This window comes from Molothrus aeneus, chromosome 10 (assembly GCF_037042795.1).
Source record: "Molothrus aeneus isolate 106 chromosome 10, BPBGC_Maene_1.0, whole genome shotgun sequence".
In the NCBI taxonomy this organism is placed as follows: Eukaryota; Metazoa; Chordata; class Aves; order Passeriformes; family Icteridae; genus Molothrus; species Molothrus aeneus.
In genome coordinates this window covers 13667069-13686839 of record NC_089655.1, presented here as the reverse complement: position 1 = coordinate 13686839, position 19771 = coordinate 13667069, and the positions used below count along the sequence as shown (strand labels likewise).

Sequence of the window (19771 nt, the reverse complement as noted above, 5' to 3'; positions counted from 1 at the left end):
GTGGCGGGGTTAGGGAAAGCACTGGAGCAGAGCTGCTTCCAACTCCTATTTCCTCAGCAGAGCAAGCATTTCAAGGATCACTTTTGGGTTTCCCCCTCCTGAACCCCATGCTCTTGTAAGAAGACAAGCAGAGGGCTCCGTGAACATGCTGCTCATGTCAGCCAGTGCCCAGGCAGTGGCTTGGCCCTCAGAGTCCCCCGGGTCCCCAGTGGGACACAGCCACTGATCCATGGGGGCAGACAAGCAAAGCCGTACCCCTGGGCACAACCCTGTCCTTCCCTGGCACAAGTCCACACCAGGGCTGCTCCATGGCACTTCCTTGGCACAGGCACAGCTCTTGTTTCCCCATCTATGGCTCCTGTGTCAGGATCTTGGACTGTGCCCCAGCCCAGGGCCACCAGTGCAGGCAGACCCCTGGCACACGGACCCTGCCCAGGTCACAGCTCTCATTCCCCCCACAGCCACAGATTCCAAGGGGCCACAAACCCATGAGCACCCACTATGGGCTCTGTCCTGTGGGCACCACAACCAGCACTGCCAGGAAGCGAGAACTGTGCCAGGGTCAGCAGCTGTGTGGGTGCCAGCCATGGGCCAGGCTGCTTCAGAGACCCCTCAGAAAGCCAGAGCATTGCCCACAAGCCATGAGGAACACCTTGGCACTGAGAAACCCCCACTGCACCCCTGCTCTGCCCCCTCAGCAGTCCTGACACACAGGTGATGGAGCCTGGTACCCAGGGGTGTTTGGAAAGCATCCATTGACTTGTTCAGGAGAACCTGCTGCCAGCCCTCCCCTGCCCCTCCAGAGCACAGGGGTGCAGTGGGGAGCCCTTGGGTCCCATCACCCAGCCCAGGTCTCCCCACCTCGCCCACCTCCTCCGGGCAGTCCCGGTCCAGCCGCTGCCGGGAACGGATATTCGGGAGGAAGGAGGTGAGGAGAGTCAGTGCACGTGGGTGGCCCCTTTGGGCTTCCTGGAGAGACAGTGCAGTCCCTTGCTAAGCACAGGGCAGCTGGAACTTCCCTGCCTGCCTCTGATCCGCTCTCACCCCACCCCACCCGTGCCTCCGCCGTTGCAGCAGCCTCTGCTCAGGTTCCGGTGGCACCGAGGAGCTGCTCAGGACGGGAACAGCTGGGGCTGCTGCCGGGGAAGGGAGGAAATGTGTCATGCTGTGAGGGCTGGGAGCCTGCAGGGCCGTGGAGGGGACAGAGAGGGGACCAGGCCAGGACAAACAGCAAACTGCAGGGATGGAGAGCAGAGCTCCCAGACAGTCTCAAGGGAAGGAGACAGGGACCGTGGGAACATGGCAGGGAGTGGGACCTCAGCTGGAGGACATGGCCACCATGATGTCACATCACATGAGAGGCCCTCTGCCATAGCACATGCTGGATGGCCACAGACCCCTCTGGCTGGAAAGTGGGTGAAACTACCCCTGGCCATGTTCCTGCCTGCTCTGGGGCAACACCCAGGCATTTGGGCACAGAGAATGGGCATTTTGAAAACACCATCCACCAAGTGCTCTAGTCCACACTCTAGTGACGCAGCAGTTTCCCAGAACCACACTTCCCAAAACAATCTCCCCACTTCTGTGATAGCACTGCAGCTGGAGGTCAGGCACAGGGCTTGGGAGCTGCCTGCTCCCTGCAGCCCTGACACAAGAGCTGGGCTCTCATAGCCTTATCACAGCCTTATCGTGGCTCTGTCTGCCCACTGCCAGTGCTGCTGGGCTTCTGCCCACTCTGACTCATCCAGAAGCTCACAGCTTTTCAGCCAGGCAACACAGAAACCAAACCTCAGCACTTCCAATAAACCACTGCCCCAAGCCCAGCTCATCCCAGGAATGTTGGAGTCCCCTCCTTCCAAACAGTGCTGCCCCAGGGCAGACAGGAATGCCGTGATGGGGACCTCAAACACCCTGCCCCAACTCGGGGGGTCATCAGATTATGGTCCCTACCACCATGCAAAGTTTCAGAGCAGTGCAGGTAACAGCCCTGACAAAACCTGCCTGCCTCTACCCAGGCCTCAGGAAACTGCCTCTGGCTTCCAGCCGGAAAAGATGATTGTTTTCAAGACATGGCTAAAAATAAAGCAGGGCCGAGTAACAAATGGCACACGCCCGTGCGCCACTTCTGCAGCCACTCCCAGAGGTGAGCACATGGGGGGTTGCCCCAGGCTACTTACAAGGGAGAGGAACAGAGGGTGTGACAGCTTGGGACAGCAGCAAAGACTCATCCCACACATTTGGAGGGGAGAGGCAGCTCCTGAGAGAGCAAACGGATATGATTGAGGGTGAGATGAGCATTTTGCAGGGAGAGGCTGTTCCACATAGCCAGGAACTCACACGGTGCTTGATGGAGTGGGTCTCATGCTGCAGGAAAGCCCCAGGTTCAGCATTGCCTGGGGGACCTTTCCCACCTCCAGCTGCACCAGCCAGAGGCTGCAGCCCCCCTGACCAAGCCTGGACAGTGTGGAATCACTGTTGTATCCCTGCACCTTCAAGGAGACAGTGGAGCCCCAGAACAGCACTGTCACTTACTGCTGGAGCTGCCTGCTTTGCTACAGGACAGCACGACAGTCCCGTGTCTGTCTGTCCATGCTGGTACATCTCCAGCACATCCCCACGGCCAGGGTGGCGGATGCAGCAAAGCTGAGTGGCTCTGAATCACCAAGGGACTCAAGACTGCTTGGAAAAACTCATGTAATCTCTAAAATTAGCAGCTTGTGGGCTTGGCTGGGAGAGCACATTGTTCATCTGCCAAGCAGCTGAGCGTGCTCACCCACGCCATGCAGATGCAGCTCCCCCCTCAGCCCCTGCACACCTCCACTCCTGCCTGAACTGGCACCCTGGGCAGGGTGAGCCCTCCCCATGGCTGGCAGGGCAGTGCTGGGACCCCCCAGTCACTCTGTGCTGCTGCAAAGTGCCCACCCTGCTGTGAACCCCCACCCTGGTGGCCCCCAGTGCACACAGCCGGTCCCAGGCACCAGGCCAAACTCTGCTGAAGGGGAGGAGGAGGGCGGAGGGCTGGGCTGGGGCCACAGAGGGAGTGCTCCCCGTGCTCCAGCACAGGGGGACACCGCTGGGCCTGAGCCCTGCAGCAGGGTCCCCAGGCTCACACCACAGCTGAGGGGTGCAGGAAGGGACATCAGTCCCTCAGGGATTGGTGCTGGGGACACCTCCACCCTTGGAGAAGCACCAGCAGCTCCTGCCTCACCACGGGCCCACCCTAATCCTTTGAGGAGCCCAAATGAGAGAGCTCCTCCATAGGACCAGTGATCCAGCCCTAGTGACATTTTCCCACCCTGCTTGTGGAATGCAGGGCCAGGGCTGCCTCACTGCTCATGCCATCATCTGCCCCAAGGGACAGGGACATGCCTGCCTTCCCTGGGAAAGTGCTTATGCAAAGAGAGAAGGATCTCTGGGAGGGAGCAGCAGCAGCTTTGTTTAGCAGGGACGGCCATCAGGCTGACCTCCATCCCAGCACCAGCCCCAGGCCCACCGCAACCCTCCAGGAGCTCCAGGAAAATGGCATTTAGGATCTCGGGCTCCAGTGGGGTTGGCCCCAGCAGCAGAACCGTCTCATCCAGGCTCGGCCCCGGCCCGAGCGATAGCAGCAGCAGCAGCAGCAGCAGCAGCAGCGGGGCTTGGCCCCGGCTCCGGGCAGCGCTAGGCTGGAAGGAATGCGGGGCCGCGGCCAGCTCCGCCCGCAGGGATAATCCGGAGCGGAAAGAGCTTGTCCTGGCAGAGGGGGGAAGGACCAGCTGGAGCGGGAGGCGATGGCAGGGGCTCACACACTGAGAAATGTTCCCTGGATCAGCTCCATCTCTGTAAAGCTACCTCTGGCACCACGAAGTGGCCCAGGGACCTCTCCCCAGCACACGAAGGGGGAAGGGGGCCTCGCTTGTTCGCAGGAGAAGCCAGCAGAAGAGTGAACAGCAGACTGCAGAGCTGCTGCCAGCCATTGCTGGCTCTCTGCCCCGAGCTTTTCCATGCAGAAAGACACAAAGGCACAGCTGGAAGTCTGGCATGCCAGTCCTACAGCAGCAATTGCTGAGCCCAGTGGTGGATGGGTCCGGGTGCTGCTGGAACAGAAGCTCCCACCCTGTAGTGAACTGGGACTCACCCCCCTTGGCCCAAGTAAGAAACTATACCAGGACTTATCCACCCACAAGTGAGTATAAACCCAGAGTTTGGTTAAAAAAATGGAGGCATAACACGTCCCTAGTTGGGACAAAGCAGGAGCTTCAGGCCTTCTGCTCACCGCGAGTCTGTAAATTCTCATGGCCTTGTCCATTGGGAACGTGCCTTGGGCTGCGTCTCCTCCCAGCTCTTCTGACATCCCTAGGAAATGCTCCGATATCAGGGCTGCCAAATCAGCAGCCCTAGGCCAGCCCTGCTGGTTGGAGGCCTAGAGGAGACACAGCCAATGCTCCATAATGTCAGGCAGAGGCTCCCAGGGCTCCTGCCTCACAGCCAGCAGCTGCATCCTCCTGAGCCACTGCTGGGGCCTGCTCCAAGCACATCTGCCATCACCCTATTTCTCTTTGACATCAGGACAGGGAAGATCTGAGGTGCAGGCTCTGATCTTGCTGCTGTGCCCTGGAGGACTGAACTGCATTCACAGGCAGCTGCCCAAGCTCACTGCCCTCTGCAAGCAGTGACAAGGGCCCTGCTGCAGTTCCTGGTCTCAGGAGGCAGAGGTGTGGGAGGGAAAGGACCAGGACACCAGGGACACCAGCAAAGGATACGTGTGCTGGTGGCTTGGAAATGCTTGCTGCAGTGAAACAGGCAGAACTGCCAGGGTTTGTGGCAGCAGTTCATTCAATTCCCCCTTCAGCAACCTGTGCTTTGGGGACTCTCTGGATTCAACTCCCAACAAGCAAAGGAGAATGACATTTGTAGTGACATCAAGCTGGAAACACAATGAATAGTCCCATGGCTTGGCACAGGGTAGGTCAGAGCTCCCACTGCTCCAGGATTTCCTCAACGGAGAGAGCAGGAGCAACTGCTACAGCAGCAAGCATCTGAAGGGACAGAGCAAGCTATGACTGGGCTGGCACAGCGGGCCTGCTGGGGAGGTACCCAGGCACTCCCAGCCAGGATGTGGTCCTGGAAGCAGGTCCTTGACCTGGAGGTCTGGATAATGTGCAGGGCTGTTAACCATGACTCTGCACCCCCATCAGGAGCCAAGAGAGAAGAACCAACCCCTTCAGCCACTGTATGCAGATGTGCTTTGCATTCACCTCTTCCCCAATATCAGGGACCCGCTGGATCAGGGATTAGGTACCTCCAGATTCTTACCTCCAGCCTACTGTGCTCCCTTCCAGCCTGGTGGCAAAGGCTGGGCAGTAGATGATGCAAGTGTGGGCTGCAGGGACTGAGAAAATCCTTGCACACAAGGGAACAGTGCTTTGAGGGACCAGCCTGCTGCCTTCCTCTGGCCACAGCTGCATCGTGCTGACCTGGACAACTATCCCTTCTCCAGGAAAAACAGAAATGGGGTATGCACAAGGATATCCTTGGATTTGTCAGGCCAGGGAATTTTTCAGGAAGGGCTGAGCTCCGCTGAGCAAGAAACAATGAATCAGAGGCAGCTCAAAACAGTACACCTCAGAGGAAAGTTAGTAAACCACCCCAGGCACTCATTGCTCCAGCCTTTTGTTGTCTGATGACTTCACTTCCCCCGTCTGGCTCCTTGAGCGTGGGGAAAGCCCGATGACAGCATGTGAAGAGGAATCATCCTGGAAGAGGAATCATCCTTTTGTTGTACATTGCCTGTACACAGCTCTGTGCCAGAGCCCCCACGTGCCAGAGCTGGAGCTCAGCGACTGCAGCAGGAGCCAAGGAGCAGCGTGGGGGCCCAGCTGGCTGCACTGCAGGGCCAGGGCAGCCAGAGAGGGCTCACAAAGGCGCAGCTGGTGCTGCCCTGCTGCCCTCGGGGTGGGCAGCAAGGTGTCATACCCATACCATGGGCAAACAGGGGCTTTTCCTCACAAATCAGACACTGTGCGTCCAAGCACCCGGAGCACACTTCCTTCACTGAGGTAACAACCCCCAGCATGGTTTGTAGAAGTCAAAGACAGAATTTTCTCACTAGTCCTGATTTTCCTGACCTGCCTGCTGTGAGCAGCTGCCTGCGTGGCACCGTGTGACAGCGCTGGAGCTGGCACAGCACCAAGGGGTTGTTACAGCTGTCCAACCAAGAAACTAAATTTGCAACAACTCTCTCTTCTTAAATACTACATGCAACCACCCAGAACCACCACTGAGAAAGCTCACTGTTGGTTTTGTGCTTCTCTCAATTATATTGCAGGAAATATTCTAGAGCATCTGTTTATGATTCCAGTCACAGCTTGCTTTGCACCACTTGCAGTGACTTGTGTTTCTGCTTCTTTAGAGATAGCTCTAACTCCCATTTAGCCAGGTTTGCTAAATTTTGTTAGACCTCACTAACAAGACAATGATCATTTAAAACTATAGAAGCACATTCTCTCTTTTCAAAGAGGAATTTAGGCCCAGCAGCAGAGCACCCTGAAACAAAGAAGTCACAGTTTATTCTCGCTGCCTAGAGTAACACAAAGCAGGGAACCAACCATAACCAACCTGCAGGAAATGCAAGTTTTCTTCACCTCAAGTCTGTTATGCATTTAAAGGCCATCCAGGAAAGTCCCTAATATTGAGAAAATCACTAAGGTTACAAAATGACTCCTAGAGTAGAGGCTCTCTGGCCCAAGAAGCCAGAGATTCACACCCAGAGGTTTTTAAGCACATCAGAGCTTTTAAGAGCAAACTAAGTCCCCTAATGTAGATAAAAGCTGATAGTTAAATCCAAGAGCTACTAAAGCACAGGCAGTCTGACAGCCACCAGTCTACCTATGAACTAAAATATTCATACAATTCAAAATATTAATAAAATGTTAGTATAAAGACCCAAAACCCACACTATTGCCTAGTAGTTGCCTTTGTATATCAACACGTGAAAGGACAGAAGTCAGGGAATAGCAGGATGTAATAAGGTAAAAAATAGTGAGACTGAAAATGTGACTGGACACTCCAAGTTGAAGTTGTGTATGTTCCCCAGCCAACTTCAAAATGGAGGTGACACTTTGTGGCCCTCAATTCAGGCAGGCTCCCTGCCCCTCAGCTGCATGCTGCTGTTCTGCTAGCCAAGCCTAGGAGAGACCATTTTTTTCTCTCCCAGCTCAGTCAAGATCAGCTCTCAAACCAATTCGTGCCTGTGGAGCCCCTCCTCAGTCCTGGGCATCCTCCTGGTACTCTGGTTTCAAGATTCCCTGCATCATGCAGCCAGGAACACCTTGTTTTTTCAGACCACTGGCCAAAGTTTAAGGATGAAAGTGTTTACTTAGAATTCAGAGTTGTAGGAACTTTACAAAGTTTTCAGAAAACCTCCGATCAAACAATAAAATACATCATGATTATACTTCCTAGCTCAGCATCTTCCCCTGCTGTTAGCTTTAATTGGTACCCCTTCCTCATGCCACATCCTGGAAAGGGGCTGAGGACAGAAAGCAGAAGTTAAGACACTTGCACCACACCATTCTGCACACATCCCCATTGTTTAAAGGTCCTTCCCAGCATCTCCTCCCAAAACCACCATTTTTTTTCTCAGTAAGGAGAGAAAAGACTGCAGGCAGTAGAGGAAATAATATTAATGGAGTTCTTTGGGCGATCTCTAAAGCACAGCTGAAGCCATGTTCCTATGTAAGAGTTCCTCCATTGATGGCACTCCATCTGAGCAGTGAACACTCAGCAGGCAGCAGCCTCTGGCAGAGGACAGGGCAGCACTCCAAGGCAGGAAACCCACAGCACATGTGTGGAGGTGACCACAGTACTTCCATCTTGCCCTCTGGGTTCATGCACTGAGTGCTGTAGCAATTTACAGTGATTACAGCCAAATAATGTAATAATCTTGGCAAATGCTGCAAGGTGCATAAAACTAATTTCCATTATGTTATAGAGACAAGGTCCTTATGGTCTTTGCTATGAAGACCTGTAATCCATATCTTAATCGAGTATTAACTGCTCAAATGTTCCAAAAGCATCCAAAGCAACACTTCCAGTTCTTTCTTGGGCTAGATTTCTCTATCTTCTTAATATTCTTCTCAGAACTACAGGCTGAGCAGGAATATTTCCAGAGAGGAAGAGTTGCCTGGTGTTGCCCACCACATACAGACTGAGCACAATAACTACAGTCTGGAGTGTTAAAATCAAACTGTGAACACACAAGAATAGCTGGCAATAAGTAACTCTGGTATTAAAATAGGGTTTAGCACTGCTGTGGGCTGGAAACTCATCCCACCAGACAAGAGTAGTTAAATCTGTCCCTCTAACACTGCTGGTTCGTGCTATGATGCTGGGAGAAGTTTGGACTGGAACATCTGAGAAATGTAGCCCAGGTTGTCCAACATCTTCAACATGGGAGTAGGTAAAACCTGGAGCTGCAGGAGGAATTGATGTGGGTATGCTGGTGATTTCCACGTCAGACAGCACTGTCTCCTGAGATGATGTGAAGTGCTCCGTCACAGGAGATGTCAAAGTTGAGCTGAACGTCTGATAGGTCATAGCTGTGGTTGGCAGGCACTCCAGGTCATCGATGCTTAGAGACACAAGAGAAATATTCTGCAGTGCCATTGGGCTGTGGCACATCAGAGATGGCACATTTTTAACTATTGCTGTGCTCTTTTGCAGCCATTCTCGGAAACCAAGAATTTGGCAATCACATTTCCAAGGGTTGTTGTCAAGGACAACTTCTTCCAGCTCAGGTAAAGCGGTAAAGAAGTCTGCAGGAAGAGACGGCAGGTTAGTACTATTCAGATAAACTTTCTGGAGGTGCTTGAGATTGTGAAAGAGGTTTCTAGGAAGAACCTCAAGCCTTGTATTAAAGAGGGAAATGTTCTGCAGTTTCTGAAGGCTCAGAAAGATTCCCTCTGGCAAACTGGAAATATTACTTGTATGGAGAGAAAGGCTCCGCAGTTCATTCAGGCCACTGAACACATTCCTAGGAAGAACCGTAAGCTCTGGGTTAAAACTCAGCACAAGAAGCTCTAAATTTGTCAAGTTACTGAACACAAAATCTGGTATTGTTGAGAGCTTTGTATGATACAGCCATAGGCTACCAAGGTGCCTCATCTCTCCAAACAGTACCTCTGGAAGAGCCTTCAGTGGGTTCCTGTACAAGGTCAGTTTAGACAGGTCGTGCAAGCGCAAAAAAAGCCCAGAAGGCAAAACCTGAAGCCTGTTCCTGGAAAGCGTCAGTGTTCTTAGTTTAGGAAGACAGTGAAATGCATCAGGGGCAATGGAATGGATATTATTGGAATGCAGGAAAAGCTCCTGCAGCTCCTTCAGGCTATCAAACATCCCAGACTCTATTGAAGACAGCCTATTAATATACAGCATCAGCCTCTCAAGCCTGGCTAATGCACTAAATATATTTCTAGGCAGTGCTGCTAAGTAATTTCTTGACAAGTTCAGTACTCTGAGTTTGGTGAGTTTCTTCATCACACCACTGGGAAGTGCTGTTAGTTGGTTTTTGTTCAAGTAAAGCTCCTGCAAACCAGCCAGTTTATCAAACAGATTTTCCTCAATAGATTTCAACCTGTTACTTTCAATGATCAATTGCTGAAGCTGCACCATGTCATCAAATACCTCTGGGGGAAGTTCAACCAGCTTATTATCCAGCAGTTTGAGGACTTTTAGCTTTCCCAAGCCTTTAAAAGCCATTGGTGAAACCAGAGCAATGTTGTTTGAAGACAGGATGAGATGCTGCAGTTCCTCCATCCTAGCAAAAACATCCTGCAAGTATGATATGTTAGCGTTTGTTATGTGAATTTCTGTCATGTTGCAAGGCAGATTTAACAATTCCAGGTCTTTTATGTGGGGACCAGAGCAATAAATTGCATTTTTTGAAGAGCAGTCACACTTCTCAGGACAAACAGATGCATCCAACTGGAAGAAAAGCTTGATCATCACTGACAAACGAAACACCAACATCCTTGTTGAAGTTCCAGAAACATTAGCTGTTACAAGAGATAAGAGAGAATCAGGATTTGATCATAGCTAACTTAGCAGCTCACAAAGATGTGTGATTATATCATAAACCTGCATATGTGTGCAAAATTTCCCTTGCCTTGAAAACAAACTTCAAAATCTCTATTATTGTTGACTGCCAATATTTCTGAAGTGCTCAGCTTACACTGAGAAGTACAGGTAAATTAATTTTTGTAACTCAAGTACTCCTTGTTTATATTTGTACCAATTAACTATAATAAAAGTATACAAAAATCATGAATAAAAGTATACAAAAATCATGATGAAACACTTAACTAGTCAAAAGACATATATTTACTTGAACAGAAAAGCATTACAGAATTACAGAAGGGTTTGGGTTGGAAGGGACCTTAAGGATCATCTCTTTCCATCTGACAGGGACATCTTCCACTAGACAAGGTTAAGTGTATTATACTAAATTACATGCCAAAAATATTTTCAAAAATTATCAAAAGGTCCTGCACTCACTATGTTTTTCATTGTAAGTTATCTGAGGTTAAAAAATAAAGTTTAGCCTGCAAAAATAGACAATGGAGGTAAAAAGGTTGTCCTGTACTTTAAGTGGTGAAAAGCAAAACAGCACTGTCCAGTTAAATCCTGTCTCAGCATTTTCAAGTGATGGCTTCTTGGAACAGCCCAGGAACACACAAGAAGGAACAGGCTATTTTTGACACAGCCTGAAATAACACAGAAGACCCCATATGGCACAGGACAGTAGTGAGCCTCTGATAACCACCAAGCCTCATTTCAACAGCTTAACACAATACCAAGCTATCAGCAGTGGAACTAGAAGTACAGTAAAATGAGAGGAAAGAAGTGCATGAAATTAGATGGGAAGTTGTAGCAATGAAGGTACATCTGCATGAAACACACCACAAAGCTGGAAAGTTGCATACATTTCCAAACAGGAAAGCAATCATTGTAGGTATAAATGGTAATATTTAAAAGAGCAAGTCAAACAGAAACCCACAGAAATACTTCCTCAATGAAATCAACAAGTCCAAGTGTATCAGAAACCTGGATGTCAAGCACCTGGCTGAGCAGCAGAATAAGCAGCAGCTGGGACCACTGGAATAGCTACAAAACTTCCACAGATGTAACTGGGATAGCTGACACAATGTCAGCCCTCTGCACCAGGAACATGGGGGAGAGGAAGGCTCCATCCCCACATGCTTCTTTTTCAGGGGTGAAGATGAAGCCCTCCCATACCAATCCCACTGACAGACTGCTGGGTACAACCCCCTTCACTGAAAGAGAAATCAGGAAGGACAGCAGAGCTTCTGAGGCACCTGAACTGCTGACAAGAACATACCACAACAGATCCAAAACAGCTGCATGTCCAAACCAGCTACTGCATTAAAAAAAAAAGCCAGAAGAGCAAAAGGGAGTGCTTTAAAAAATTTAAATTTTATTCAGCTTCAGAGCACTGAAGTCTGGTAAAATGTCTAACTCTCCCTCAGGAAGGGAAGGATGTGGCATTTAGGGCTATCAACAACCAGCAACATGGTGCCACAAAACAAGATCTCATTGGGCTTTTCACAACTCATTGAATGAGACATAGGCATCACCACAAAATAGCACGAGATTCCACTCTTCCAAAGGTCTTTTACATGTCAAACAAGAATCTTTCACAGAATCTCACCCTCCTAGTAATCCTCCCTACCCCAAAACTTTGTCATAAGCCAGTGATTCTTTTACCTCAATGAATTTGTAACTCAGCCCATCCCTGATCCTATATATCTCCATGAGCAGAACCCTCCATCCAGAAACACAATAAGAAATTTCTGTTTCGAGCCCTGACTTGAACCAAATGGATGGAAAAACCCCCAGTTTGTTATGCTAAAAACTGTAAATGCAGGTACCTTGGAAGGTATGACTACAGGCTACTCTGTAAAATCAGAAACAGACTAACACTAGGCTGTAGGTTCATGATGACTCTTTTCCTGGTCTTATAGCAAAAGATAAGAGAGCATACAAGAAGACAAGCAGATGCTCAGAAATGCTAGAAAGCACTAGTTTTGACAAACAGCAAAATGGTAGAAATTCTTTGCAAGATATGAAGGCTGTAAGTGCTGTCACAAGAACTGGAAAAGCCTATGGGTCTCAAACAACTAGAGCTGCTAACACTATTTAAAAAAAATTTTAAAGATTTTAACAGTACAGAATACAGTAATACCCACAATAAAGATAATTAGACATTCCCATGCCTTAAAATTCTCTCAAACCCTCACATGAGACACCTGGCATTCCAGAAAAGGCACCAGCCTGGCTGGTCACTTACCAAAGTCTGGTCTACAGCTTCTTTCCCTTTCAGCCCCCCTTCCCCACCACCCCAATATTTCTCAAGACTACAAAAGGATACCAGAGGCAATACATTAATATTGTTACTATATCAGAAGTCTCAAATCAGTTTTGAACTTACAGAACACTGAGCACATGTATTGCTTACAGTTGTGCTTACCTCTTTCACTGTCTTGCAAGTTCCTATACTCATACAAGCATGACAAAGAAATTTTGAGCTGTACCTTAGAAACTTATCTGCTTTTAAAGGAACTTACTAGGAGCAGAGCAGGCAATCAGGCTTCACCATGACACTGCACTTTAAATGGGAAGTAAAACAGCAAAAGGCATCCTCTAGATAACACTTTCACCCGTATTTGTCCAGTTACTGAGACAGGCCAAAGGCCAAACAATATTTGAAGCTTCAGAGCAGATTTTTGCTTATAATTCAAGCAACCAACTTCCACAGGTTGTATGTAACTCCAAAAGTAGGGCTTGAAACCACTCACATAACAGGAGAAAGTTTTAAGTCACACACCCAACAGCAGAAAACCCACTTGTAGCTTCTTTGGCAGTGATATTGGGGTATGTGCTTCAGCCAACCCAAAGCACATCAGAGTGAAGTCAGAAATCTACATTTCAATGTGAGATGTGATCAGAAATTTCAAATTTGTCACCAGTCTTCTAAATAGGTTTTGAAGGAGTGAACACATCCACTTTAAACCAGGTGCTCCTACCTTCACAAAGCTGCTCTGACTTTTAATTTCTTGCAGGATTGGAGTCAAAGCAATTTCAGCAAGGAATGAAGGGGCTTTTTACTTAACGCTTTGGCTAAACATTCCAAGGTTGAAACACTTAGTTTCTGTTTTTCCTCAAAGTCTTCCGGTGTGGCAAGCCAACAAAACCTAAAACCTGTAAGATTCTGAAAGAGAAAAGCTAAGTTGTAAAAATAGAAGCTTGAAATTGAAAGATTAAGTTTTTCTTATTAAGTAAAAAGGTTTCTTAAGTATCTTGTCTTCAAGTTTAAAAGAATGTGCTCTGCCAATGACTGTTTCAATGGAAGGTGAGGCACAAAACAGAAAAGATGTCTTCATTTCCACATGATTTTGCTGAAGATGACTGTGACAATGGTGACAGCTCAGAGCATGCCTCCCACATGTCCAAACAGAAGGAACATCTGAATAACCAAAGGTGGAAACAAGCTGCTATCACATGTACAAGGCATTAGAATGGCTCTCCTAAGCCACCAGGAAAAGCTGCAGTCAGTGTGATCCCCTGCAGAACACTAACACAGCAGGCACCCCTCCCACCCCATCTGCAGAATCAGAGGCACTGAACAACATATCCATGACATCAGAGGGAGTAAGCCTGTGTTCTTCAACAAGCTTTCCACCTAGTTCTATACAGAATAATTAAAACAATTTCATGAAACTAATGAGAAGAGTTAAAATATCCATTCATTTTAATTTTATTTTCAAAGAGCTTCAGTCACAAAAATGATTTACAAGTCTATTTACAATTCTATTGTACAGTTATTTATGTATGCCTCGACAACAGGGTACCATTCTAGAGCAGCAATACATATTTTAAATACAAAGATGTAGTATCATTTCAGATTTAAAAATAAAAGGAAGCTGAGCTTCTAGAGAGTGCTGTAATGATGAACATTTTAATCTGTGTTAGGCTCGAGGAATTAATGACAAACTAAGTAGTTTCTGGTTCACATAATTATTAAACAACCTGCAGTTTGTTGAAAATAGTTTTAAAAACCTGAAGCTTTACTGTATATAAAATCAACATATTCAAGACTCTAAAAATTGTCAAAAACCCACAGCTTTCCCTTAGACATACAAAACCCTAAGTTTACAATTCAGAGTTTCATGGGAGAAATCCAACAGGACTTGAGCTCTCTCATTTTGTGATGACCAACATAAGCATTACAAATTTGCAGCATAAAAAGGACTCCACATCTGCTTAGTATTATACTGCATATACACATATACAGTACAGGATTATTTACCCAATTTGGGATGACTGTTCAGCACAACCTTCATGAAGAAAGAAAAAAATAAATAGAATTAAAAATCCAACAACTTTTTAAAAAGTGCAACAGTAAGAGTTTCCAATTTAAAGTTAGGATGAATATGGACAGTCAGTTCTGTGGGTTTTTTCAGCCGCTTCTATTCAAGCATTATTTGCAGCATTTTCTTTTTACAGTAGATTTATTTCTATAGTACATGAAACTAGAGTTACTGCTAATTGAATCTGAAGGGAAAGGAAGGAAAAAAACTTTAAAAATAACCCTGAGGGATATACAATTTCATGATCTTGTAATTTATTTCTAAAAAGTAACATTTATTATTTAGCAACTGCTTTTCTGGATAGACCAGTCCTTTAAGTATGTGCATAAATAATATTTAAAAATCAGTAATATTTACAAATCCTAATACATCAAAATAAAATACGTACAGATTGAAGTCTGCATACACAAATAATTTAATAATAAATCAAACTCCTCAACATAAGGCCAAAATATACAGCAGGAAGAAAATGTCTACCCAGTATCTAGTGGAGCTCACTAACTTGGTCTGTTCACCTGAATTTAGATTTCCAAGATGAACACTGAAAAAGATTTTTTTTCACTACAAAATGAATTTCATCTTACTTCAAAACAGAAACTGAATACACTAGTGCAGATCTAGTTTGCTGCATTTCTGAAAACCAGAAAAACTAAACTGCTCAAAATGAGAAAAATTATAGGTGGTCAAATTCAGCTCTTGGGCAGGAAGGCATAAATCCCAATAATTGCAGAAAATGCAAAAGCTTATTTTGTGGCTGAACTTGCAATAACAAGATGGATTCTCAGAAAAGCTGATTTATTATTCTTGACTAAGCGTCAGAGCTCAAGCATGCAACCTCAGGAACATTTACCAACCCTGAACACAGACCTGGAGGAAACAAGCTCCCATTTGCAAAACATTCAAGTTTACTTGCTCATGAGCCATTAGTCACTCAGTTAAGTGGAGACACTTGGCCATTTCTGTTTTAGTAACAGTTCCCTAAAATGTTCTCTGAAGACAAGCCCGCCTTAAAGAGCTGTTTTCCTCCTCACTTTCTAGGTAAGTCTAATAAACTAGAATAAGACTGAAAAAGTAGCTTCAGAAACCAAACAAGCCAAGAGAAATTATCAGTCTAGGAAAGTATTAAGCAAAAGCATATAAAAGGGAAAGACACAAATATTTTCTTTCAGTTCTCATGAAACAGCAAATCTAAAATGGTCAGTAAAATGGAAAGCAGAAGCTTATGCGTTTAAGGATAAGTCACAGCTCCCAGGTCCAAGATGCATAGCTTCACAATATTTTTCAACTAAAATATTATTTTTGTTTAGATTTGAATACTACTTACGCAGCTAAGAATTATTCTTCATCAGTTATTCCATGCTACAAAGATTTTGTAAAATCAACATCGGCAGAAATTAGCCAGCTGACTCAGGTTCATGACTAATTAATGTATCCAATGTTTGCAGACCCTTTAAAAGCCACCAATGTTGTTCAATGTTTATGACCTTACGAAGCCAGAATAAAGAACATTGCTCTGTTGAATGAATGCTAAGAAAACCACTTCCCCCTTTCCCCCTGCTCCACTCCTCAAAAACAAACAACAACAACAGAAATCAGGAAAAGAGTTGACAGCTGGACTGGAAGATAGTACACCCATATGCATACTATTTAGGAGGAGCAATAACTTCAACAACCTAGTTCTAGGAAAAGGTCTTCCAAACCATTTAGCACCACTTTTAAATTCCCTGTTGGCACCGTATATTCAACACTGCAGAAACCACAACATGATTGACATTAACATGGTTAATGGTTGATGATTTTGAAGGTCTTTTCCAACCTTAATGATTCTATGAGCAGCAGGGCACACTGTCCATACTGTCCTACAGAACAGCACAAGGGAATTAGGCCTGATCTGAAAAATTCTGCTTATTAAAACAAGGCTGGAATGGAATTGTCTCCACAGGAATTTAAAAGAAGAAAACAAAACAAGACAACCCAGAAAAAAAAAAAAGAAAAAAAAAGGAAAAAAGAAAGAAAAAAATCCCTAACATCAAAACCTCAAATTCCATAATCAGAATATACACACTTCAAAACAATCCCAGCCAGCCAGTGCGCCTGGGGCCCACATTCCACAACTGCTCTAAAGGACCCCACTTCCTTCTCTAAAGGATCTCTACAGAATCATGACTTCTTCAGACCCCAGATCTCCTCCCAAAGCTTGGAGGTGTCTGGACCAGTTAGTTGCCTCTGGTCAAAAACAGACTGATCAAGACTTAATATTTATCATCTTCCCAAAGACACTAAGGAAGACTTTTCTGAAGTAATTTACATTTTCCAAAGTCAAAGACATTTACAAAGTTGACAATGGTTTCCAGATAAGTAATTTGTAGTTTAAAAAAAAAAAAAAAGTTTTAAGCCTTGCAAGTCAAAGTGCTGTCTGCCTCTACTTCTTGGTAGACCTGTTTTTCTAGTGGTCTTGTGATCTGGTACTGCCTCATGGCAAAATGATGTACGGCTACCCCTAGTGCTTAAGCAGCATTAGTGGTGATACAAGCTTTAATTTTTTTCATCTTTTTTTTTTTAATAAATAAAATCTGCATAAGCCTTATAGTTCTGCAGCAAGACAGACTTTAGCCCAATTTTCTCTTAATTTTGTTTTGTACAGCTACATGTAGCGCTGAAGACACTGGCAGGCTCAGACATGCCTGTGCTCTTCACGTGCACAAACCCCACACGTGGGCATGTGACAAAACCTCCCTCCACCCCCATATCCCTTGCAGCAGTAACTCTGGCCTTACTACTTCAAGGTATATAGGAAAATTATCTTTAGATTTACAAATAAAACATGGTCCACAAAAGGATAATCCAACCCTTCTGCTGGAAAAAGCAAGGTTTGTGGAGAAATGCATAGCTAAATGTAATAAAACATGACACAGAAAAGAGTGTTTAGATTCTCCATCCTTCTTTCTCCAAAAACTTTAGAGTGTAGCCAAATGGCTCCTCCCCTGGAGGCCACCTAAGCCTTCTCTGTGGTTAGCTAGAAGAGAAGTCAAGAATCCACATGAAAGCAATGTGCTTATTTCTTAAGGACAGAGCACATTGCTTCTACAGCATTCCCAATTCCTGCTGTAGCAGACTAAAGAATTGAAATTAGAACCCAAACATTACACCTGGAAACACTCCTTATTAATAGGGACAAACTTAAAGAGGTACACACACAAACTTCAGAACCGTTCTGAGGCACAAAACTTTTCATCAGTCAAATAAAAACCAACTAAACAAACAAAATAACCCCAACCAACCAAAAAGACAGACACAAAAATCCCCCAAACTATGACAAGGTTATTATGCACCTCTAGTACAGCCATGAAACCATCACATCATAGGGTTTACATGAACACATGCCCAGATAAGCAGATTAGAACAACTATTAAAGTACTCCAGGCAAATAATGTGAACCTGTTTTAACTGCCCTGCAGTTTAAACCTTCAAATGCATCTCATTTAGGAACAATGAAATCTGAAAGAAGGTGGAAGGAAACACAATAATCTTTGTTCTGCCTAAGGTAACTTACATTTTTAAAATGTATAGCCATAGGACACCTGGCTCTGAATTTTGTATTCAGAGAGACAAAATAGTTGGAAATATCTGCATTAGAATTTGACATTTAGCACACTGCAGTTTCAAATAAAGCCTTAAAATTACATTCTTCTGAATACTACTAAAGATACATGCCACCAGGATCCACTGCTACGTTACAGTGATGATTTGATATGAACCATTTTCTTGGGATGGTACTTTTGCTTCTGTTGTTGTCCTGGGTTTTGGTGGCCATTCTGGATCAACCAGCAGTTCCTGAGCTAGGTGCATATACTTGGCTTTTGGTGTCTTCTCTCTACAACCAAACAGGGAAGAAAGGAAACAGACTCCACAGCGGTCCCCAGCCTCCTGCAGAAGTGAACAAATTTGAAAATTGGATTACCATAACAAAAACAAAAGTCAGTAACAATACAGTAAATCACTAGAAGAAAAACTTATTTCAGTCTTTAATTTACTATTTCATTATCACATTGGGTTGGACCTGTGGCACAGAAACCCTTCTGTTGTGTCTTCTATACTATGGTAGTAATGACATTCAAAAAACATTATTAAGAAAAAAACAAACTATTTCACATTATCATAACATCTAAGACCACCAACAGTTTTTATGCATATTCTACAATAATTTCAATAATTACAGATAGAATAGGGAATAATAAATTATTTTACTGTTGGAGAATAAAAGCCTGGTCTAGAAAAATCAAATTCCTAAAATCCCAAAACACTTTTTAAGTCGTGAATTGTTAAACTGAAGGCAGCCAGTCAGACAAAAGTAGCAGAATTTAACTTGCTGGTGAAATCTAAATACTGCAGGTATTAATAGCTATTAAAAAGGACACAAATTATTAAACTTAAGACTTCCTTCCTATGTTTCCTCTCCCAGTCTTAAAAGCATGTAATTAAATTAGCTGGGGAGGAGAAACATCATTCCACATTCTTAAGAATGAATCCCTCTCATGTCTCAGAGAGCACCTATAGTCTACAGGGCTGACATTTTAATAGTAATATATTCTATAGTTTTCATTATGCTCTAAATGTCTATCAATTGGTGAACTGAAGCAAATGTGAGCCTTGAGCACAGTTTCCATTCTTCAGCGACCACAAAACAATTTGTTCTACAACAGCCTCAAAAGGACAAATGTAAATCTGAAGTGAATATATTTAATAAAATTTAGTGCTGAGAAATAAACCACTATAATTCTAGCAAGCACAAATGTATAATCGGCCAAAAGTAGTAAGGTAACAAGCTTAAAGATGTTTTTTATGGGATTCACAGAGATTTCCTTCATGTATTAACAGCAGAGGGGCAGACCAGACCAAAATTCATGGTCACCTGAAAAACCTTTCAGTGTCCTAAACCATCTGAAGCAGTAATAGTGTATTTTCATTTGCCATCTTGTTTTGTTTCATTTGTACATGCTGAAAATTACTGCTCTCAGACAAGGACCCAGAACTCTAAACCAAATAATTTATTTTAATTGCTTCTAAGCAAATCAAGATGTTCCCAGTCCTAGTGTACTAACTTGTGACACCAAAAAAATTTGCTAATGTGGAAACTAAAGATGAAGTGAGAAAAGTCTTAAAGCAATACTCTAGGTTTGTTTCACTGTTCTTGCACACACACTAAACTCTTTAAGTGCCAATACAGAAAGAAATATAAACCCAGAAGCCTTTGCTTTTAACAAAATCTAATTTAAGCAGACTTAAGCTAAAGATAAGGCAACAGACACTTAGAGATAAGAGACAAAACCAAATTAATCCACATGCAC

The 19771-nt window shown here is 45.0% G+C and overlaps 2 protein-coding genes across 2 annotated transcripts in view; both read right to left on the bottom strand.

Moving 5' to 3' along the window:
• Positions 1-7336: 7336 nt before the first annotated feature.
• On the bottom strand, positions 7337-12333 carry LOC136560784 (platelet glycoprotein V-like). Its single transcript, XM_066556832.1, has 3 exons — positions 12303-12333; positions 11375-11413; positions 7337-10031 (listed from the first exon to the last, which is right to left on the bottom strand). Exons 1-3 carry the CDS (start codon positions 12307-12309, stop codon positions 8098-8100), a joined length of 1980 nt encoding a protein of 659 aa, XP_066412929.1. The 5' UTR covers positions 12310-12333; the 3' UTR covers positions 7337-8097.
• Positions 12334-13794: 1461 nt separating this feature from the next.
• Positions 13795-19771, bottom strand: part of ATP13A3 (ATPase 13A3) — a 54786-nt gene continuing 48809 nt past the window's right edge. Inside the window, exon 33 of the mRNA XM_066556495.1 lies at positions 13795-18350. Coding sequence (XP_066412592.1) covers positions 18153-18350 — 198 coding nt within the window. The 3' untranslated portion in view covers positions 13795-18152. The remainder of the gene's footprint in view (positions 18351-19771) is intronic.

Coding starts and splice junctions, on each gene's coding strand:
- LOC136560784 (XM_066556832.1), bottom strand. Junction 10,032..11,374: donor GCTGTTTTGGATCTGTTGTG/GTATGTTCTTGT, acceptor CTCTTGTAACAG/CTAATGTTTCTGGAACTTCA.